The 23,866-nt window shown below is 41.2% G+C and overlaps 2 protein-coding genes across 7 annotated transcripts in view; one reads left to right on the top strand and one right to left on the bottom strand.

Annotated features, from left to right (window-relative positions):
• The window catches only part of slmapb (sarcolemma associated protein b), an 18,770-nt gene extending 6,922 nt beyond the window's left edge, over positions 1-11,848 (bottom strand). For 2 of the 6 annotated variants that reach the window (XM_083894609.1, XM_083894610.1), the window contains exons 1-5: positions 11,743-11,848; positions 7,905-8,040; positions 3,956-4,007; positions 1,431-1,559; positions 698-1,126 (exon numbers count right to left, since the gene is read on the bottom strand). In XM_083894609.1, the coding sequence (XP_083750735.1) occupies positions 698-1,126; positions 1,431-1,559; positions 3,956-4,007; positions 7,905-8,027 (733 nt within the window). In that variant the 5' untranslated portion in view covers positions 8,028-8,040; positions 11,743-11,848. Of the gene's footprint in view, positions 1-697; positions 1,127-1,430; positions 1,560-3,955; positions 4,008-4,085; positions 4,154-4,302; positions 4,410-7,904; positions 8,041-11,742 lie in introns of those variants that run through there. The other 4 variants (XM_083894608.1, XM_083894607.1, XM_083894611.1 and 1 more) reach the window with 3 other exon arrangements.
• LOC310931455 (ceramide synthase 5-like) lies at positions 11,583-23,567 on the top strand. Its single transcript, XM_083894613.1, has 10 exons — positions 11,583-11,979; positions 13,980-14,082; positions 14,284-14,414; positions 15,979-16,036; positions 17,342-17,392; positions 17,501-17,593; positions 17,966-18,094; positions 18,214-18,320; positions 19,789-19,945; positions 22,587-23,567. Exons 1-10 carry the CDS (start codon positions 11,804-11,806, stop codon positions 22,716-22,718), a joined length of 1,137 nt encoding a protein of 378 aa, XP_083750739.1. The 5' UTR covers positions 11,583-11,803; the 3' UTR covers positions 22,719-23,567.
• The last annotated feature ends 299 nt before the right edge of the window (positions 23,568-23,866 follow it).

Here is a 23,866-nt window from a genome sequence, read left to right as displayed (position 1 = left end):
TATCTATCTTGCTAGTTAGCTTACTATCTATCCATCTATCTTGCTAGTTAGCTTACTATCTATCCATCTATCTATCTGGCAAGTTAGCTTACGATCTATCTTGCGAGTTAGCTTACTATCTATCCATCTATCTGGCTAGTTAGCTTACGATCTATCTGTCTATCTTGCTAGTTAGCTTACGATCCATCTTGCTAGTTAGCTTACTATCTATACATCTACCTAGCTAGTTAGCTTACTATCTATCTGTCCATCTTGCTAGTAAGCTTACTATCTATCTGTCTATCTGGCTAGTTAGCTTACAATCCATCTGTCTATCTTGCTAGTTTGCTTACGATCCATCTTGCTAGTTAGCTTACTATCTATACATCTATCTTGCTAGTTAGCTTACTATCTATCTGTCTATCTTGCTAGTTAGCTTACTATCTATCTGTCTATCTTGCTAGTTAGCTTACGATCTATCTATCCATCTATCTATCTATCTATCTATCTCGCGAGTTAGCTTACGATCTATCTATCGTCGTCAAGTAACTTTCAAAGAAAACGGAAAATTCAATACAAATATCACACAAATGCATCACTACGCACAGACCGTAAACATGAACAACATTTTAACTATAAAACATGTTAAAAATTAATTATATAATATGACATCATTATAATAATGATAAATATGGTGTTTTTTTTAACCCCGTCGTACCTTGTATCTGTGCAGTTTTCTGCCACTGCTCGCTCTGCTGCTGAAGGTCCTGCTGTAGCTTCTCAATCTCGTGCTCGTACTTGTGAGCAGCCTCGCGCCACTTGTCCAGCTCCTTTGAGACGGCGGCCAGGTTAGCCTGGGCCGCGCCAATGTCGCGGTCTCGCTGCGCGCCGCTCGCCTCCAGGTCATGTTTCAGCGACTTCACCTGGTCACGTGCACTCTGGAGCTCACCACGCACACTCTGCAGCTCGCCACGTGCACTCTGCAGCTCGCCACGTGCACTCTGCAGCTCGCCACGTGCACTCTGGAGCTCGCCATGCTTACTCTGCAGCTCGCCACGTGCACTCTGGAGCTCGTCGTGGACTCCGGCGGAGTCGTCGATCTGCTCCCTGAGATTGGTCACTTCGTCTTGGAGCTGCTGCAGCTGGCCTGTGTTATAAGCGTTTTTATACAGCGTATAAAAACATGTAAACTACCATTCAAAAGTTTGGGGTCACTTAGAAATGTCCTTATTTTTTGAAGGAAAAGCACTTTTTTTCCAATGAACATAACATTAAATGAATCAGAAATGATGTGGTGAATGACTATTCTAGCTGCAAACGTCTGGTTTTCAGCTATGTGTTGGTACCTCCCTCATACAACCACATACAGTATGAAAAAGCTGAACTGTCACTTGTGTGTAGTTACAGTCTAAAGCAGATATATGTATAGCTTTAAATATTTTTTTTTTTACCTTGTAGCTCCAAGCATTTGTCTTTCTCTGTGTTAGCAAGGTCTTGGGCGTCTCGAAGTTCATCGTTCAAGCGCTGGATGATTTTTTCCGAGTCGCCAGACGACCCTATGCTCGACCTGGTCACGTCATCTGAGGAAGAAAACACCAGACAATGACCCTGGACATAGTACCATGTACATTTCCCCCCTTTCTGAAGCTAACCTAGTTCCATGGTGTCCTAAAGAACACGTCTGTGCCCTGTTCAGAACGCTCTCTTTTGAGTGCCTGTCTCTTTAAACATGCAAATGAGACACAGGAAACTACGTCAGCGTCCCTGAGGCTAACGGCAGCTAACAGCAGTTAGCATTCGGAAAAGCCATCATTTGCCGACTTTAGCCGGCACATTGCCGTCGTATATAAAAATGTAAATCCTCTGAGGCTGGAAGTTTGTGTAGAACTCTGTGCAGCCAAGAATAGAACACCTGCCCTCACTTGCACTCTCATGTTTTTAGGGACAAAGTGGAGCCATGTGAGACAATTCCAGGAATTTAGCGCATTGTGACATAGCAATGAGTGCGGAAGTCGACATGGCGAGTTTTATCTCCTGTACTTAGACTGAGGAGGACCACAAAAACATGACCGAGTCATCTTTTTTCACACTTTGCCGACTCATAGGGAACTCCAGGGTCCCAAATATAAGTATTACAATGACTTTGCAGAATACGTCTCCTTTCACAAATAAAGTTTAAACTACTGTAACATATCAAGTAATAATGACGGCAATTCAACTTCATAAAAATAGAAGGACATCTCAGTCTCAAATATTCTAGCAGAACTGGCATACTGCATGATTTCCCATGATATTAAAAAAAGAAGCTATGACATGGACTAATTGCAAAACCCAGAAATAGACACCGTTACATGATCAGAATCTTTTTTTATCCCAGCTTTCACTCAAAAATCATTCACGTATACATCTACACTGCTGAGCAGTAAGTTGGCGCAACAATACACAAAGGGGAATAGAGAGGCCCGTGTTTAGCAGCGTTTACCAGCTGCGTTTCCAAGAGGAGGAAACAAACTCGCACAAATACCCTGTGGATTGATCCCCTAATCTACCGTGGCTAGGAAAAAAAAGGACATGATCTCATCCCATACCAAGCATTTGGCAGAGGCGAGGCAGAAGAGGTCAACCATAAAAGGGCACGCAGTCGGCTGCGAATTCCACTTTTTGAAAACCGTGATTTCATCAAAGTCTTATCACACTTTTATACAAACACACGCACACACTCTCATCTGACGCAAATACCACTCAAATGAATGGGTATGCAGGCAGGCAGGAAGGCAGCAGGGACTGCTGGAGGCTGGTGGCACCCTCAGACTCAGGCACATGACCACCACCATCACCCGGACAAAGGATGGGAGAGGGCAGTGCCGTGTCCTGCATGCGTGTATGAGGTTGTGTGTGTGTCCGTGCATGCATGCATATGCATGAGAGCGTCACATGAATGTGAGTGGGCTCCCCTGTGAGCTCACAAGGGATAAAGAGAATCTCGCACACACCCGGGAATTCAACTTGTTATCTTTAGCAACAGTTATCGTAGCCATTTTGTCGTCGTGTCACAGAACGACACCTGACGAAACGCAATAATGGGATTAGTCTCAGGGTAAAAATATCCCTTCTGTGACCGGCTGGCAACGGCCGACATCACGTCGCCTGAAGTGACGAGAGAGAGAAAAAAAAAAAAGAAGGGATTCTTTATTTAGCCCAACTGCTGCAGGCTAAAAGGCGTCCACTGCTGTCGGCCTCCTTTTCCCATGAATGCGATGGCATTCTTTCACCGAATCAGAGGGTTCAACGAGTTAGACATCTGCCGTATTCAATGAGAGTGTTCAGTGACTGTACACCCCAAAAACTGCCCAGAGGGGTGACCATTACTCAGAACTACGAAATGCATTCAACGTGACTGAAAAATGGTTAATAACACACACACACACACAGCTGCCCGTTGTTTTGCTCCGTACACCGAGCATTACAAATTCATCCATCATGCAAAATTGATTCATTCCCCCCTCTCTCGAACACGCCTGCAGATACGGTCCTACGCAATTTTAAAAAAAATAAGTCATTAGCGTGTTCTCTTTAGGTCACATTAGTCAGACGACGAGACTCCATCTTCTAAATGAGCTGTCGACACGGGAGAAATCAGCCTCTACAAAACAAGGACGTCTGCACCACTGCAGCCTCCAAAAAGGCCTCAAAACTGTCCTTGTGTGTTCAGCTACACACACATTACAACTGTGACACGTGCCTTTTTTATCTCCTAAAGCCTTCATAACCTTCACTGTGCAGACGAAATAACAAGGTACAGAAATAATATTCATCAAATATTCATCTGAAAAGAGCAATAAAGTAGAGAATGATAAAATATACATGAGGAAATTGACAGCCTTGTGAAGTAAGATTCAGGTGAGAGCAAAACATTTTGTCTGAACATATTTAAAAGAATAAATATTGAATATAATAAATGATAAAGCTGGGTTACCTTTAATCAGTGACACGTTATTCAGGGGATCACTCAACTCCATTTGCTTGAACTGTAAAAAACAAACAAACACATGTGAGAAACAAACATTTCAGGAGCTAAAGAACAGCCAGAGTCTGAGGTTTCATACGTAAACAAATCTTCAACAAAATGACAAATATGTAAAAGGAAGGATTTGAGAAGTTTTCTAAAAAAAAAAAAAAAAAAGGTAAACACAAAAGTGCACATTCATCTGCGAGGACATGACGAGTACTTCTGGAGGAGGCGTGAGTGCACGGCTGCATCTTCTGAACGGCCAAATATGAACGAAAACAGGTCGGGACGACACTCAGAGAGTCACTCATTACCTTCTGTGGTCCACGAGCTACAGGAGAAGCTTCAGCAGTCAGTGTCTGTCTGACATGAAACAACTCTCTCTCTCTCTCCACTAACTATCAGATTTTTTTCAGATGTGAAATGGAGCAGTCCAAACAGTGGGAGAGCGGGGGGTGGGCACAGAACACAGTGAACATGACCTCACTGCTGCTGCTGCTGAACCCAGACCAGTGAAAACAAAAGCACGGGAGGAAGTAAACACACAAATATTTAGAGTGTGGTTTGGGGGGAAGGAGGGGGGGTGGGGTAAATCAGAACATGTAACAGTGTAACTCCCCCCCCCCTCACACACACCCCTGCTCTGTGGCTGAAGTGCACTGGTCCTCCACCAGAGGTCATGCATCATCACAGTGTGAGTGTGAGTGCAGCATCACAGGAGCTGCAGCTGCACACGGACACAGAGGGGGTTTGTTCAGGGAGCTGAGCGTCGCTCAGTTGGTACTGATGTAAAAAAAAAAGAACACACAACAACACAACAACACAACAACTACAGTGCTGCTTCCCAGAGTTTGAGTCAAAGCCCACTAGTGGATCTAAGAGGTACTGCACTGTAAAAAAAAAAAAAAAAAAATAGTTGAGAAAACTCAAAATTTCAAGGCAACTTGATGCAAACAATTGTTGAGTTTACAGCCAACAAAAGATTTGAATTAAAACAAAAAAGTTCCATCAAGTATTATTATTTTGTTATACAAACTTGTCTCAAAATTCTCTTTTCAAACAGTTTGGCTAACTAATCGTGATCAGATCATGTAAAAAAAAAATATTAAAAAATACAATTTTGAATTTTGACAAAGTAATATTAGTTGATAGAACTTTAAAAAAAAAAACTGGCTGTAAACTCTAAAATTGATTGCTGTAAATTGCCTTGAAATGTTGAGTTTTCTTTTTTACAGTGTGCAGGTGGACCTATTGAAAAAAAATGTTGTAGTGGGAATTTTTTTTTGTTTTGTTGCAAATGTATAAAACAAAAATGTATAAATAATATATAATAAAGAACAGCGGCTACTCTTTAGTTATTGGCCTAAAAGACGATCACAATCACGCTCAGTTTCATTGTACTTGTGCTATGATGATGATGATGATGATGATTTACACTACCGTTCAAAAGTTTGGGCTCACTGAATGAAAAGCACTTTTTTCCCCCAATTAATCTATCATTAAATGAATCATAAATACACTCTATACATTGTCAATGTGGTAAACGACTATTCTAGCTGGTTTTTTAATGGAATATGTACATAGGTGTATAGAGGCCCATTTCAGTGTTCTAATAGTACATTGTGTTTGCTAATGGTGTTAGAAGACTATTGGATGATTAGAAAACCCTTGTGCAATGATGTTAGCACAGCTGAAAACAGTTTTGCTGGTTCTTTGACAAAAGGGCAAAATGATTATTTTTGAATAAAAGTCATTATTTCAAATCTTGTCAATGTCTTGACTATATTTTCTATTCATTTTGCAATTCTTTTGATGACTCAAAGTGTGACTTTGAATGGAAAACACAAAAAATGTGCATCCGTGAGCCCAAACTTTTGAACGGAAGATGAATGAATGAATGAATGAATGAATGAACGAATATTAAAAGGGCACCTGAACCTGTTCCCCTTGCATTTCTTATCCAAACAAAGTCTGGGTTTGACACTGCACACACACACACACACTGGTGTGCTCTTTTAACAAAAAATGTTCAAGTATGTCATTTATTACAATGGTTGCCGCGGTAACCCGCATACAGATCAAAGGAATGTAAGGGGTGGGGGGGTAGGGGTGCTCATCAGACTTCATTCATTTCTCCATGCAAGATGAGGTTAATGTGGCTCGCTTTGCAAATACAGTTAAATTCCATGATATCAGTTTGGAGGATGTAACGTGAACTTTACCATTTAGTTTTGTACTAACTTGTAACGTTAATATTGTGACGTGTCGGCTCACTGGGCTGCAATGCTCACATGATGTGAGGCAACATCAGGGCTGAGTGCCAACTCTCATAAAACCGACACACATCTCCCACTTACCCACACTCTTAAGTTTTTCATCAGGGTTACTCTGGTGCAACATTTATTATTTTATGATTTGATTAAAAAAAAAAAAAAAAAAACCCCGGCAGCCTACATTAAACATAGAGCATCACGGCTTTTGAGGCTGAGGAACTAAACCACTTATTGCGAAATAGCAAAACTTTTGAAGTTGCTTCCTTTGGATGAATCCATAGGAAATGAGTATATCTTAAGGAGTGTGGGTTTTTGCTGTGTGGCCACAACTGCCTGAGCGGCTGAATCCTGCCTGAGACTTTAACCTTGGTTAAGCAAGTTAGTGATGAGGTGCTGGTGTAAGATATTAAGCTGCAAATGATTGACATAGCGTCGGTCAATAAACAACCATTCTAACCTTCTACTTAATAAGTTCTTAACGAGCATTGTCTCTACTAAGTGTAACGGCCTGTAAACTGATTCAGACAGAATTTAAAGGTGCCATATGTAAGAATGTGGCCAAAAACGGTTACTACATTCAAATTCAAAATACAGAGGTCTTTTAGGTTTCGTTTTTTTTTAACGTAACTGGCAACCAGTGGTTGCTCGGCAGCCGAGACTCTACTGACTGCAATGATTGGTAGACGGCGGTAGGTGGCGCCACATGCCAAAACATGATTTCAAAACATAAACATGATTTGCAGTCTGCAAAATATTTCTTTTAATGCAAATATTTTGTCTGTACTGTTGTTGTTGGTGAGTTCAGTTTGTTATATGAACATTATTCCTGAGTCTGTGACATATTAGGAGGATTTTATGGCCAGTTGCTTTAGATTTATTACATAATGCACCTTTAAAAGTGGATAAAGTTGAATTATATAGATCACAATAAAAATTAATGCCATCTAATGTTGCAGTCCTGCATTACATTCTCATTTCATCAAGGTGATTACTTCCACCAAGCATTTGTCTGTGTGTGAACGTCGTAAATATAAAAGGATTCATTTGGATAACTTTGGATAAGGGTTCTCAAACTGTGGTACATGTACTACCAGTGTTACGCAAGCGCATATACCTCCTGTGAAAAGTCTGTCGTTATGCAGTTATTTTAACTACAATTCATACTAGTCACGGTTTATATTTCCTCAGGTGGTACTTGGTGTAATAAGGGTTTAGAACTATTGTTTTAAACTATTGTTAATCTTACAAGCTAGTTATATAGCGGGACGGGACGTCTACCAAAACAGAAATTCAGGCTTCAGACCCTAGCTCTGACAATCTAGAAGAACTTTTATCAACTCAAGTTAGCTAGTTAGCTTGTCCGAGTGGTCATTTTTATTCGGCTTGAATACTTATTGTGAACATATATTTGTTTAAAGTTCTTAAATAGTGTCTTAAAGTGTATTTCTATGTCAATAGAAGCGTAAGAAAAGCATCTCCTCTGCTGTAAGTTGTTATGCTAGCTATGCTAATGTTATGCTAGTCTCTTAAAGGGCACTTTTGTTTTTAGGAAGTTGTGTAAGTAAGTGGTTTGATAAGTTAAATTAGGTCTTATTCAGTTAACAAGAGGACGAGGACAAACACTCAGCGTTCGATAAGTGTACCTGTTTGTTTTTTCTTTGTCTTTTCCTATTTTTCTTCTGAGTTCCAGTGGTTTCTGCTACCTCAATGAAATCCTCTAATTGAGCCTGGTTTTGGAGCGAGAAGTTCTGGTCTCTTGAAAACATTTTATGGGCAAACCTGGAGTGGGGGAAATGGAGAGAGTTGTCATATTGAGAGTTTTACATCTTTGCCGGCATCATGTGAAAGCCGCCGTACGTACGTTCACTGACGTGCTTCGTAAAGGAAAGGGGTTTAAAGTCCTCGGTTTGTTGTAATATGCAGTGTTCATCAGTGTCACTGGTTTTTACACACTGGACCTTTAAACTGCTTTAGTTTCAGCTAAATGAAGCTCATTAAACTGGGCACAAAAATGAACATTGCGACCTGATTGTTTTACCTGTGTGCTCTGCTGAATCTTTGTATGTATTTTCCACTCGTGTTTGTTAGTTCTTGTTGTTTTCTGTTTTTCTTTTGGTCTTTTATTGTTTTTGCCGGGGGCAGGCCACTGTTGTTGTGGACTGGCTTTGTACAGTTTAAGATTACAGTGTTCAATACGTTAAACGCATGACACGTTTCGACCGACTGGAAAAAGACGCGAATAACGACATGTTCACGTGCCGCGACACCGGAGTCCAGGCACCGTTTACTCCATTAGCTCCGTTAGCTGCGTTAGCTCCTTTTAGCGCCAGGTTAGCGCGCCTACAGTGGAACTGGAGCAGTCTGTTTATTAAAGGAAAAGAGGGTTACAAATAACCAGCGTACCTGTGTACTGTGTATGTGTGCCTCTGTTTTTAAAGTTTAGCGCTACTTTAGAGACTCATTTTAACAATCGGGAGTCACGTAAACATGACGTCACGTGCAACTTTTTCCGGTCAGTCGTCACGGAAACGTGTCATACGTTAGCGCCGGTAAACGCGTCAATGGAGTTTATATATATATATATATATACATACCACCTGTGTCCATGTTGTACATGAAACCATAGTACAGGTAATTTGCCCACCCCATGCCCTCTTAGTACCCACTCAGTACCCACTTAGTACTCACATATTAGTACCCAGGTAGCCTGGAGAGGTCATGAAGTGGGATTGAAGTGGGTGAGGACACCATGGAAACCACAGACAAACCCACTTGGGAACAATATTGTCAGCCCTAATATAACACTGATGAGACTCAATTTCCCACAATGTCAATACGCTGACTAAAATCTTTTCCTTAGGCCAAAGTGCTCACAGACATGTCAGACAGATAGGATTTCCACGGTGTCAATACAGTCCCAGGGTATCTGGGTAAAGTCTTAAATCCAATAATTTGAATTTAAGGCCTTAAAATGTCTTAAATTCTCCTAAAATCTCATAAAAGGTCTTAAACACAGTTTTGAAAGGTCATAAAAATCTATTAACGTGACTTTTATTTTAAAAAAATGCATAAACTTCAGTCTCGTTTTGAAATGTTTCTATTTTTGAGGATGCGATAACATAACATGGAACTAAAGTAGTCCACCTGTGCTGCCCGGTGAGAATTTATCGCGCACCACTAGCTAGTGTGCCGTGTGCGCGCCGCGGTGTGTGACAGCTTAGCATAGCAGTGGAGAAAACTTAACGAAAGCCCACAGCTAAGCCCAATTGCAAGTTCAACATTTTGTGGCTCCAATTTCCCTTCATGTCTTTTGTACTTTTTTGCCAGTACGGATTTGAAATGGGTCTTAAAAAGGTCTTAGAAAGTCTTAAAATTTGACTTGTTGAAACCTGCAGACACCCTGACTCCTCTATCTCGAAAGGTTAGCGTGACTTTAAAGGTCCAATGTGTAGTAGTCGTAGTAGTTGTGGCATCAAAGAGTGAAACTGCAGAGTGTGGATGTTGTTGTTGTTGTTGTACATTTGCATAGGTTTGTTTCACTTCACATTATAAAGGTGCCAATTGGCAGTAAGGGCTAACTAGCCTTTGGTGTCAGTTAGCTCATGTTAGCTGCGCTTTCACCTTGCTATGTTGGCCTAAAACAACACAGATAATGTGTCAAACTGCTTTTAGGAAGCAGCAGTGTGTTAACACAGGAAACATAAAGTTGCCTAATCACTGTGGTCGGTGCAGAGAAGAGTCCGACTGTGGCCGTGTGGCACGGTTTTACCATTTAACCGGCGGACGGGATATTCACTACCATGTCATTCTTGCTAGTCAAAACGACAGTTCCAGATATTTACTAGTCAGGTTTGCCATTCATGTGTATTGGTTCATCCGTAACTGAACTGTAGATATCTGTAATTCCAGTTCCAGATATCTACAACGTCATTATGACAAATTCAAGATATCTTTAATTATCCTCATTTAAAGATATTTACATTGTCCTTTTTATGTGTCCTGAAGAAGGTATCTAAAACTTGAAATGTGAGGCGTCACAGTAATGTTGTAGATACACATAAATGGTAAAAGTGACGTCGTTCTGACTAGTAAAAAATGAATTGCCGATATCTGAAACTGTAGTTTTGGCGAGTAAGACTGACGTCACAGATATCTACAACTACAATCCTGTTGAATGCAGTTCAAAGTTCTTCATCACAGTTTGAAGGTACTCACCACAGTTTGAAGTTCTTGTTCCACAGTTCGAGGTTCTTGTTCTTGTTCTTCTTCCTACTCAGTTCACTTTGCCTTTTATAGTCGAATGTTATTGTCTTTGATCTGTCTGTCATCTAGCGTTCCCTCATTTGATGATGGCATTTTGTGTCATGTTGTTGTCTCTCAGGTGTCAGTATGTGTTCAATTTATGTATGAAATGTGCAACATACATAAAGTTGTATTAATTTGATAAAACTTAATTTTCTCGTACAGTATTTTTGTACTCATATTTTAATCTAAGAAATGTTTTGAACACCCCATTATATCAATATTTTTCTTTTGCAGATAAACACAAAAGTCCACAAAAATGTAATCGAAAAATATTAAATGAACGTCGGTCTTATGTATAATTATACACTGCACAGCATTTTTATACATTTGTGTAGCGATACAAATGTCTTAAATGAGTTTTATTTTGAGGGCTAAGAAAATAACTGGAAGTTGGGAGTGGCATTATGATATGGACCTTTATTTTGAAGGCTGAGAACTCGAGAAGGTTTGGCATGAAGTCCGAACATTGGTATAAGGGGATATATATATATATATATATAATTTTAATTTTTTACTTTTATGTGACAAATGAGTACGAAGAGAGTAATTCAACGCTGTGATCAAAGACACAAATGTCCTAAAAGTGAGTTGGGGCTGAAAAATAACGGGTAACGAGGAGCGGCGCGAGGGTGCAAACTTTTATTTTGAAGGCGAAATAAACGAGGAGGTGTGTTTTGTGCGGGTAGGCGTGTCGTGAGCGCGAGGGCACGAGAGGGGTGTAACCATTATATCAATGGGTGAAACGACAATTGGGCGAAACTTCCGTTTGTCCAGAATACACAAGAATCACATTAAGAAGCACAAATAAAACAAAAGCGGATAAGTAGTATCACGCGATACGAGTTATTTGGTCGCGGTTACGCAAACTGCTAACGCGAACTACAAGTGGGCGTGTCTCTGTTAAAGTTGTAGTCCTGCTCACGTACGGTTACGCCCTCCCCCACCGCTGCCTCGCGCTCTGTAAACACACACCGCTCTCGAATTGGCTCTTGTCAAGCTAGCGGTCTATCCTGTTAAGTTAGCTCAGAGAGAGGAGTTAACCAGAAGTGATGCTGTAATGTAGCGGAGCGGAGGAGGTGGGGACACACAGCTTTCACCGCTGTCAGGGCGAACACTTTAGTCAACTTAGTTAAACCCTCCTTCCTTTGTTTTTTTTTTGGTTTTTTTTGGATATACCTGTTGCTTTTTCGTCTTCTTCTGGGCCCCAGTTGTTGTCTTGTCCCGCTGCTCCCCTCAAATGACTTCCTCTATCTCGGCCTGGTTTTGGAGCGATAGGTTCTGGCTTCCCGAAAACGTTTCATGGGTGGACCTGGAGCATCCACCACCTGGTGTGGAGTACCCACGAATGGGACATGTTCTTTACGCGCTGCCCCTGTCTGTGGGAGTTTTTCTTCTGAGGCTGGTGTTTGAAAGGTAAAACTTCACTCTGTGTGTGTGTGTGTGTGTGTGTGTGTGTGTGTGTGTGTGTGTGTGTGTGTGTGTGTGTGTGTGTGTGTGTGTTTGTGTGAGCCATGGGAAAGAACCACGACCACAACACAAGCGTCAATATTTGCAGGAATCTTCTCATAATATGTGCATTTATGACGTCGCACTTGATAAACAAATAATCTGGTAATCTGGTTGGATTTGTTCAATCCTTGTTTTGCATCATGTTGTTCAAAGAAATATTCCCCCCCCCCCCCCATTTGCTATTTCTGGAGATGACAATTTAGTTAGTGAAATTAATTGTTGTAGTTCTTAACTCCTACTATCTATTTAGTGAGGGATGGGCCGATAAACGGTTTTATCATGATCAAAATAAACATCCTCATAATGACTTGATTGTGGGGAATTTCCACTCTTTGTCTGTCTAGCACACCAACATACAGTCCTGGTGATTAATTTTGAGAGCCACTAGGGGGAGCCTGTATTTTTTTATGGTCAGGACACTGGGATTTATAATAATCTTAACCCTTTAAGGTACGCACCAAGAAAAAATCTAAATAATTTTTTATTATTTTATTTTATTTACTTATGATAACAATAACGTGAAATTAGACCCTACACTATTTCAGATACAGGCCTCTACCAAACGGTTGAGACGTCTGTTCATAATAAACCTGTTTTGCATAATTCATAAAGTACAACATTCAGTCACATTAAGTGTTAGCGAGTTCAGCTCGACACATGTTTCAATGAGATATTGTGACTTAAAAGTGTGGTCGACCAAATGGTTGAGTAGTTCCTTAAAGGGTTAATTGTTTTTCACTTGTAAATGTTTGCGAAAAAAAGTATCTTTAGAAACAAGTTTTACGACGTTTCTTTAGCATTTTGAAAAGTTAGCCGTTTCCTCTGTATTGAGACCTTTTGACACTAAAATAATAAAGTACTGTGCAAAAAAAAAAAAGGCTCAGGCCACCACCTTTTTTAGATTTGTTGTTTTAACAATGCCATAATGAACACGCAGTATAATTATGTCTCAATCACATCATTGGAGCTCATCCAGGAAACACAGGAAACAGTAAAGAAAAAACAAAACAAGCTCATTTAAACAAAAACAGCTTCTACAGGTTTTAAGTGTCTAAAAGTATTTGGCGTGACCTAACCTGACACTTAGACAATAGCACAACCCTGGCTTTGTTAAACCTGAAGTGAAACCTGAATTAACACGACAGGTAAATCCTGTATTTGTCGACAGGATGCATCTTCGAGAGATTACATACACGTGATGTGGTTAAAGTCATTGACCGTTCACCGATGATCACAGAATTTGGACAGACATATTCAATATTTTCCCAATTATCTCGGTCGTGACGACCATAACAGGAAACTTTGATATAGTCCCGCGGCTACAACAACATTCCTATTAGGTGATGATATGGAAATGACCACTGGTTTAAGGCATGTGTTTACCCTCTTTGTCTGTGCTGGTTTTTTGTGGATATTTTAAGGGGGGGAAACATCATTATTGCACGTTGTCTTATTGCCATAATAAATCGACAAAGCACAGTTTCTAGTTTCCCATGTTGTATGTTTTTTGAGCTGTGAACACTGGTCAGCGCTCCCAGATGATCTTGTGACACACATCAGAGTTTTGGTTAGAGGCAGCAGTCTCTTCCCATACACTCACATGACAGTCCATCACGCTGTGTTTAGACTAGGTGCTACATTCCCCATGATTCCCTCGTTCTAACGCTGGCCTGTGTCTGTGCTGCAGCCTCTGCTCTCCCACACACACACACACACAAATCATGTCTGTTAAATGGCAAATCTTGGCTCATAGTCCATTTGTTGCTGTAGCCTGCACAAACTTTTTAACTTCTCTCTCTCTCTGTGTGTCTCTCCTTCTCTAAATATCTCTTCACCACACCATCTCGCTGTCCCCTCCCTCTTTTTTTTTCGCTGTTTTTTTGCCTCCGTCTGTGTGTTTACAGGCTGGTGGCCAAGCCCTGTGCCCACATACTTCAGATTCAGGCGGGAGTGCCTCGGCAAGCTCAGCCCAACGCTGTCCTGGAGAAGCTGTACCAGTCCAAAACGGTACATACACAAGGCCTCTGCTTGTTCTGTGTCGTCCATTAAATGTTCCCCCCTGCACAGTGGAATAATATGTCACCACAGGCATAATGACACGTTCAGTAAATCCCTCCTCGGAGTGTGCGACGACAGGATTACCTGCTTGGATTCTGGTTGAGCGAGTCACACCATGGTGTTTGTCATGTGTCGTCCTCCTCCTTTTAGAGTCCAGACACGAGGCAACTGGACGGACTCTCCAAACAGCTGGACTGGGATGTACGGAAAATACAGAGATGGTTTCGCGTCCGTCGGAACCAGGACAGGCCCAGTATGCAGACCAAGTTCTGTGAGAGCATGTAGGTCCTCGCTTCACTGCTGCCTGTTAAATACACTACCGTTCAAAAGTTTGGGCTCACCTTTACAATTCTTATTGTGTTTTCCATTAAAAATTCACACTTTTATTCATCAAAAGAGTCGCAAAATGAATAGAAAATATAGTCAAGACTAGTGCTGTCAAACGTTAACGCGCCATCGCGTTTCCATGACGACTGACCGGAAAAAGACGCGCATGATGTTTACGTGACTCCAGATTGTTAAAACGAGTCTGTAAAGTAAGGCTAAACTTTAAAAACAGAGGCACACATACGCAGTACACAGGTACGCTGGTTATTTGTAGTGCAGCTCTTTTCGTTTAATAAATAGACCGCTCCATTTCGACTGTAGGCACGCTAACGGCGCTAAAAGGAGCTAATGCAGCTAACGGAGTTAACTGGTAAACAGTGCCTGGACTCCGAGGTCGCGGCACGTAAACATGACGTCATACGGTCCACGATACGATGTGCAGTCTACGATACGATATAAGGTCCACAAATCGATGCAAGGTCCACAATGCGATGCGCGGTCTACGATACGATACAGGGTTCACAATGCGATACACGGTCCACGATCTTACAATTATTATTAGAGCTGAAACGATTAATCGATGACTAAATTAATCGTCAACTATTTTGATTAACGATTAATCTGTTTGAAGCTTTTTTTCATGATTAAAACAACATTTCTGATTGTTTTAGCTTATTAAATGTGAATATTGTCTTCGTTTCTTTGCTCCACATAACAAAGAAATCATTAAAACTAATTCAAGACATTGGAGAACATCGTCATTTCCAGGTTGTTGTTTTTTTGCATTTCCTGACATTTTATGGACCAAACGATTAATCGTGAAAATAATCGTCAGATTAATCGGTTGTGGAAAATAATCGTTAGTTGCAGCTCTAAACCAAACAGCTCCGAATCCATACTTACACATCTGGAAATGTACATCACGTGACCGTTCAACAAGCATACGCATGCCATCGTAAACAGGAAGTCGACTCCCTTTAGTTTTTTCACTTTGTTTCACAAAGTTAAGCGAGAAACAACAATGGTGAAAAGTATTTGTGATAATTTCTGTGATGAGACATGAGGAAGTGAAACTAAAACTGAGAGGAAGTGATGACTGAGTGATACAAGTCCGATTTTAGCCGGACTAAGACAACAATCTGGTTCTCTTAATGTCATGTAGACACGCTAGTCCGGCTAAAATCAAGCTAGTCTTAGTCAGACTAACATACCTGGATAATGCGATTCATAGTCCGATGACTCCTGTATGGGTACGCTCTGTCAGATTGGAGGCGAACACTAGCTTATAGAGGGATATAGATACAGCGCCACCTATGGAGGCGGAGTCAGACGTTTAAACTCGTCATGATTTATAGTGTATTGTACATTAAAAAAAAACGGAGACAGTTTGGGAAACGGTGCATGAGATGATGCTCGGTGGAGGGTGGTGAATGGTAACGGCAGCCACACACAGGAAGTGAAGTCAAATGAAGAATCTATTTCTGTTTGAACCAATTCTGTTTTCTTGTTTCGTTTCAGGTGGCGGTTTACGTTTTACTTGGGGATTTTTATCTATGCCATTCAACATCTGTGGGTGGTGAGTTTTCACACAAACACACACACACACACACACACACACACACACACACACACACACACGACGAACAGCATTACACTACCCTTCAGGAAAAGCAATTTTTTTTCAACAAATCTAACATTAAATGAATCATAAATACACTCTATACATTGTTTATGTGGTAAACGACTATTCTAGCTGCAAACGTCCGGTTTTTTAATGGAATATAATTTTGGAATGGAATACGGAAATGTATATACATATACAAAAAACATTTATGATGCAAAAATGAATCCATAACTATCAACAACAAACATTTAAGTGGTGGGCTGCATGACTGCGTCAATCCAAAGGTCTGTCCTCGAATCGTCACACGCAAAAAACTGGAATATTTAAGGCCTACAGTTCGCACACAAAGCTTAACTTAAGTCAACAGGTCGTGAGCGTGACATCGGTGCATTAAAATATGTAAACGACCTATTTTGCGGCATATTTTTACGAAACGGGTTCTAGCGTTTCCTGAAGTAGTTGGACGCAAATAATGGCAAATACTAAAATAAAAGCCTGATGGCGACACATGGAGAAGGAGTGTGACATCACGATATATAAACTGTATATATGTACATAGTGATGCAGGATGTCGCATGTTGCACCTTTTAAGCAAATATTGGGCTTCATCGAGACCCTGTGGTTCTCAAAGTGTGGTACGTGTACCACCAGTGGTACGCAAGCTTCCTCTAGTAGTACTTGGAGGTAAATCAGAACTACTGTTCTAGTTTAGGGTCCGTATTCTTGAATGAAAATAACTTTTTTTCAATTAATATAACATTAAATTAATCATAAATACACTCTATACATTGTTAATGTGGTAAACGACTATTCTAGGTGCAAACGTCTGGTTTTTAATGGAATGTGTACATAGGTGTATAGAGGCCCATTTCCACTGTTCTAATGGTACATTGTGTTTGCTAATGGTGTTAGAAGACTATTGGATGATTAGAAAACCCTTGTGCAATGATGTTAGCACAGCTGAAAACAGTTTTGCTGGTTCTTTGACGAATTTTTTTTGTTATTATTATATAATAATAATAATAATAAAAACATCATTTCTAATCTTGTCAATGTCTTGACTATATTTTCTAGTCATTTTGCAACTCTTTTGATGAATAAAAGTGTGACTTTTAATGGAAAACGCACACAAAAATTGTATAGGTGACCCCAAACTTTTGAACGCTAGTGTAGGCATATCTGTATATAACTAGAATGAATGAATGTTGTTACTTTTCACAGATTTACCCTCTAACGTACACATTTCTCCTCCCTCAGTCACCATGGACGTGGGACACCAGACAATGTTGGCACAAATATCCATTCCAGGTTTGTTTCTTTTTTCTTTTCTTTCTTTTTCAGTAAATAAATCCACGGTAAATCACCACTGGTTACACATTTGTCAAAGGTGTTTTTTCTTTCTCTTTCCTCACAAAGCCTCTGAGCCCTGGACAGTACAACCACTATGTGGCAGAGCTGGCTTTCTATTGGTCCCTGATGTTTTCCCAGTTCACAGACATTAAACGTAAGGTGAGTCAACATCACTTTTCAAATCCTCTTCCAGTCAGAGCTGTTGGGCCAGTTTTTTTATTGACTTTGTTTTAAATCCTCCCTTCTTTTCTTATCGTGTGTTTGTGTTCACGCGTTCTTACAGTGTGCTCTGGAAGTTCAGGTTAGACTGAAAACTGTCGCGGGGCGTTTTCCACTAAAAAATATACAGCACTCCTATAGCGTAACGCGTCTTTGTCGTGTCACTGTTGACACAGTGTCTTTGGCAGCAGGCGTCGCTGTGAGCGATCGTCTCGCTGAAATCACAAACGTTCATTTCCAGTGTCTGATCCTGAGTCACTTCAGTGTTCCTTTTCTTCTCCTGTCATTCCCTCCTCATTTCCCCGATGACAGGACTTCTTCATCATGCTCGTCCACCACCTGGCCACCATCATCCTCATCACATTCTCCTACGCCAACAACATGCTACGAGCCGGCACGTTGGTCATGTGTGTGCACGACGCCGCGGACATCTTCCTGGAGGTGAATCTACGATGTTTCAGTTCCAATCTGACAAGAGAACACTTTCACCCACTGACGTGACGCTGATACCGATCACTTTTATCACTGTCAATCATTAATATCTTATTTATTTCCCCCAGGCAGCCAAGCTGGCCAACTATGCCAAGTACCAGAGGCTGTGTGACACTCTGTTTGTGGTGTTCAGCATATGCTTCTTCATCACTCGACTCGTCATCTATCCTTTCTGGTGAGAAGATAATTTTTTTAAAATGCAAAATAAGTTTCTTCCCGTGTGTGTGTGTGTGTGTGTGTGTGGGTTTTCTCTGGTTTCCTCACACAGTCCAAAAACATGCAATATGGGTTAACGTGAAGCGCTTCCATGACGTCTGGCCAGAAAAAGACGTCGCTTGACGCCATGTTTATGTGCCGCGACGCCAGAGTCCAGGCACCGTTTACCAGTTAGCTTCTTTTTTTAAAAATCTGATTAATTCGAGGAATACTCGATTACAAAAACATTAGATCGCTGCAGCCCTAGCAAGCTACATTAAATCAGGTAACATCAATGTTTACGTTAGCGTGTGCCGCAAGTGCTAGCAACTGGATGCTTTGGGCTCAGATACTGAATCTCACCTCTAAGATGTGTGTAATTTCTAAGATTTTGAAAATGAAACCCTATGGTAGATAATGGATGGATGGATGGAAACCCTATTGTCCCACATTTCTTAAATTGAGTGTCGGCGCAGTCTTGGAGCAAAGTCAGGAGTACATTTCACTGCTTGTTGTACAGGTATAACAATAGTTTGGAAGCTAGCTCACTCCTTCAAATCGTCGGCCACAAGAATGAGTGGCGAACCCTTAACTACCAGGCAGGGGTCGACATGTGTCCACTGCACCTTGTTAGCTTCTTGTCTACGCATGAAACGGTCCCACACCTTTGGACATTTTCTGCCTTTTACGGACTGTTTCAGTTCCAGCTGAAATCCGTACGTGCGGGTGTGCGTCTGCTAAAACGATCCGTGTGCAACAACGATCCCTGCGCTGAACGGGCCGCGCGAGATAGGAATTACAGGAATACTCGAGGCAGAGTTTTTGCCTCGAGGAATTTTTGTCATCGAGTTACTTGTGTTTTTATCGTACAGGGACACGGGAGCTGCTGTTCAGGATTAGCAGGTTAATTGCAATTCTTTAAGGGCTAGCCCTCGTTGTTAATCACATTTGTCGGAGCTGCTCTGAGAGAGAGATTTTTAAGATTTGAAGACTGTCGTGTGACATGGTAAACTAAATGAACTGGAAGTACAAACAACACGTCACAGTGAACACGACTCACAGGCTATTGCACCGTGAATGCTCGGATCACGTAAACGGTCATCCGAGGTCGCAGAGGGGATTATCGCTGATACTGTGTGTGATTTGTGCACTCGCTTCCTACTCGATGTAACTAATAACTTTTTCTTGTTTTACCGAAACCGTAAATAAAGGCCACGTTATACCTTCAGCTAAGCTCTGACCGCGTTTAACGGGTTCAGTCGGTGTTATCTCAGCCTCCATCGCTTTTCAGACAGAAACATGAGGCTCTGACTCTAATCTTTGGACTGTGGGAGGAAGTAACTGCAGGAAACGCCATTTATGCCCTCCAGGTGGAACGGTGTGTTAGAATGACTTTGAAAGATTAATAATAAACATACACTGTCTGGTTTTTTTTTTCCCCTTCACAGGATTGTTTACAGTGTTTTGATCGAGAGCTGGGAGATCGTGGGGCCGTACCAGGCCTGGTGGCTGTTCAACGGGCTGCTGTTGGTCCTGCAGACTCTTCACATCATCTGGTTCTACCTCATCGCTCGTATCGCCATTAAAGCCATATTCAAGGGAAAGGTGAGTCTGCTCATTTCATCTGCACTACCGTTCAAAAGTTTGGGCTCACACAATGTACTGTATTAGAACACTAGACATGGGACCCTATACACCGATGTACATATTCCATTAAAGCTCCCATAGAACGGAAGTACCAATTAAGGCTGATTTTTTGGTGTTATCTCGTTTATGAAGCCCTGAAGGTTCTGCAGAGAACGCTGTGTTGTATTGTAATCTGGGGCTCTTCCGGTTACGTAAACAGCATTTCTCCTGAACAGCGGATCCTCCTGCGCCGGGCACTAGTCCGGGCACATCCGGTTGCGTACATTGAACCGCAGAAGAAGAATAATGTCCGTTGTGGAGGTGTTTCACTTGCGACAGTGTCTTCTGACTCCGGGTCAAAGGTCCTAAAAGTGACTGCGGCGGGGAGTCGTGACGAAGCTATTTTTAAACATCGTTAAAACAATGTTTTGATAATGAGTAGCAGTGCATCCACTGTTCCAGAGGGGGAGCTGTGCTTCTGAGAGCTGGCGTGCTGATTAAGTCACTTCCAGATATTGGCCAATCACAAGACAGTTGGGAAATCTCTCGTTGGTTGGCCAATCACAACACACTCTGTCTTCTGGGGGTGAGATTTCAGTCTGAAACAGCGCGGCTGACGAGAGCTTCAGTGAGGAGAGATTTCTATCGGCTCGTTTACAGCAACTAGGAGGTTTTTGACCATAAAAACAAGTTAATGTATGTAAGTAGACCTCCATAACACACGTGTGTGATAGGACCACTCTATGGGAGCTTTAAAAAACAGACATTTGCAGCTAGAATAGTCGTTTACCACATTAACAATGTATAGACTATAGAGTGTATTTCTGATTCACTTAATGTTAGATTTATTGAAAAACAAGTGCTTTTCCTGAGCCCAAACTTTTGAACGGTAGTGTAACTTCCTTGCTCACTTCCTGCTCTCCTTCTTCTTCATACATGACAAACCCCTGGCCTCTGTCTTTCTGATACAACATCAGGGCAGAAGAATCCAGACAATTCAAACTATGCCTTTTGTGTCTCTGAATTCTCGAGGATTCACGTCTCTCCTCTCTCGAGTCGACTCAGTGTGGACACAGCTTCAAGTTTCCTGACTCAGTGCTCTAACTTAGAGCTGACATTCAAATAACAGGGGACATATCTGCTCCTCCCTCCTCCTCCTCCTCCTCCCCTGAGTGCGTCAAGGAATGATGTTGGTCTTTGCATACCAGAGATGATGTAAACACTCATTCACAACGCTCTCTCGCTCCTCTTCTCTACTACTTCTATTTTCTCCCACGTTGGTTAAAGCCAAAGGTTTATATGGGCGGAGCCATTCTTCGTCATTCGAGGAGTAACCGGTTTGTCCTTTTGGGGCTGCCGTAGAAACACAGCGGCTACAAGATGGTCGCCCAGATAAAAGACTTTGTTTCCAGGCAATGAAAAAAAACAATTACCCAGGGGGAAAAGTCGAATAGATTCCTGCCAATAATTGAGCAAACTGAGCCTTTAATCCTCCTCTTCTCCTGAATCGACGGGCAAGAAAAAACGTACTAAACTGAACTGTGCACAGATGTTTTCAATTCCTGTCATGAAACAGACACCGTAGCTATTTTTAGACACGCTGGTTAACATTATCGCTGCACCCTGCTGGAGCTAAAACACCACACTGAGATGACTGTGATAAATATTACCTGCATGCACTAGTGACAACCTCCCGAGGACAGTCGTACAAGCTGAAACAGTTATTAATCAATGACTAAATGAATCAGCAACTATTTTGATAATCGGTTTGGAGCTTTTTCCATGATTAAAACAAGATTTCTGTTTTTTTTAGCTTCTTAAATGTGAATATTTTCTTCGTTTCTTTGCTCCACATAACAAAGAAATCATTAAAACAAAACAAAGACATTCAAGAACATCGTCATTTCCAGGTTTAACAAACACTGATCAACGTTCTTTTAACATTTTCTGACATTTTATGGACCAAATCGAGAAAATAATCGACAGATTTATCGATTGCGAAAAATAATCGCTAGCTGCATTATTATTATTAATCAATTACTAAATGATAGAGCTGCAACTAACGATTATTTTTGCAATCGATTAATCTGTTAATTAATTTCTCGATGAATCGTTTGGTCCATAAAATGTCAGAAAATGTTAAAAAACTTGATCAGTGTTTGTCAAAGCTGGAAATGACGATGTTCTCGAACGTCTTGTTTTGTCTGCAAACCAAAATGATTCAGTTTTAATGATTTCTTTGTTTATGTGGAGCAAAGAAACCAGGAAAATATACACATTTAAGAAGCTAAAAGCTTCAAACCGATTATCTAAATAGTTGGCGATTCACTTAGTAATCCATTAATAATCGATTCATCGATTAAATGTTTCAGCTCTACTAAATGAATTGTCAACTATTTTGATCGATTAACCTTTGTTTCTTTGCTCCACGTAACAAAGAAATCAATAAAACTAAATCATTTTAGACATTCGTGATTGTCATTTCCAACGTTTTTTAGCATTTTCTGACATTCTATGGACCGAACGATACAAAACAATCCTTTGTTGCAGCTCTATTGCCTTTGCATTGTTAGTTTGTCACTGTAGTCCATTTACGGGCGGTGTTCTTTGTGTTTTACAGGTGGCGAAAGACGACCGCAGCGACATCGAGAGCAGCTCGGACGAGGAGGTGAATAAAAGCCTCAGTCAGACCCCGACGCTAAAGAGCAGCAGTCACACGGGTAACATTAACGGAGAAACTCATGACCACTGAGCACCGACAAGAGGACATTGACTCCCACTGTGGCCGTCTGTTCGCCGTCAGCGTGCCCGCGGGGGCTGCTGCGTCGTCGCCTGACCGCCTGAAAAGATGATTATATTTTTGTTTTTCCCGGAGAAGAGAGAGGACTGGATGCAACTCCATGTGTGTGGGATACAGAGCAGAGGGGGCACTGTGTTACTGTGTCAGGTTTCCTCACGTTTCCTCACAGCTGCAGCAAAAGCGTGACCCAGTGCATGTCTACACCTCATTTTTTTTATATGCAGCATATTTGATTTAAAAGAAAGAAAGAAAAAGCCCCCGGGGCCCAAAAACAATGTCATTCTCTCACTCCGGCTGTTAGCTTTGATTACGAAGCTCGTGCTGTGACGCTAATGTTTGTTTAAGAATACAAAGTTCCGTTAATGTTTCGCCCAAAGATCTTAAGAGTTGGACGGCTGCTGTTCAGTCCTTCTCCTATTTTCCAGCACACTCTCAGCAGAGATAAGGTCTGAACTCAGGTGTGAAAACGATGACTCATGCCGCCTGAAAACCACTCTCTTTCACAATCGGAGAACCGCCGAGTCGTGGCATTGTCAACGTTGGAATTTGCTTGAAAAACCTGATCATTCAGTATAGTTAGGGTTAGTCAGGTGAACCAACCCAGGATCATAACACTGCCCCCACAGGCTTATCATTATCATTGTTATTATTATTATTATAAGTATTGTTATAACAGCGTAAGCCCAAATTATTAAGAGTATGTGACATTTTTTTGTCAGTGTATTTTCCAGCTGTTAAACGATTCACCCAGTCATGCATCTGCCTCACTCTTATTCCAAAGGCCTCTTATGTCTCTTTATAAATGCCAAAGATTTCTTAATAAAAAAAAAAATCTGCATCAAATCTACGTTGAATTATGTTCTCTGCTCTGGTCTGTTTGTCCCATTTCTGTCAACATTACATCTTAGTACTTATGCTGCGTTCCAGAGCCCATCCAAACAAATGAGATGTGGGACTTATCCTACCTGAATTGTACTAGCTCCTACTTCAAAGCGTTCCAGCAATTTAAGTCGAATGTTAGAAAACATGGACGATCGCGGCGCTTTCGCTTTATGTTTATGTCAGCAATTCAGTCTACTTGCATACACAAGCGAGCCGTA

Source organism: Microchirus variegatus (assembly GCF_963457635.1).
Source record: "Microchirus variegatus genome assembly, chromosome: 9".
NCBI classification, from domain to species: Eukaryota; Metazoa; Chordata; class Actinopteri; order Pleuronectiformes; family Soleidae; genus Microchirus; species Microchirus variegatus.
Note: the sequence above shows the minus strand (reverse complement) of the source record. Positions and strands in the feature narration are given on the sequence as shown.

Coding starts and splice junctions, on each gene's coding strand:
- LOC310931455 (XM_083894613.1), top strand. CDS start 11,804: ATGACTTCCTCTATCTCGGCCTGGTTTTGGAGCGATAGGTTCTGGCTT. Junction 18,095..18,213: donor CCGCGGACATCTTCCTGGAG/GTGAATCTACGA, acceptor TATTTCCCCCAG/GCAGCCAAGCTGGCCAACTA. Junction 18,321..19,788: donor CTCGTCATCTATCCTTTCTG/GTGAGAAGATAA, acceptor TCCCCTTCACAG/GATTGTTTACAGTGTTTTGA.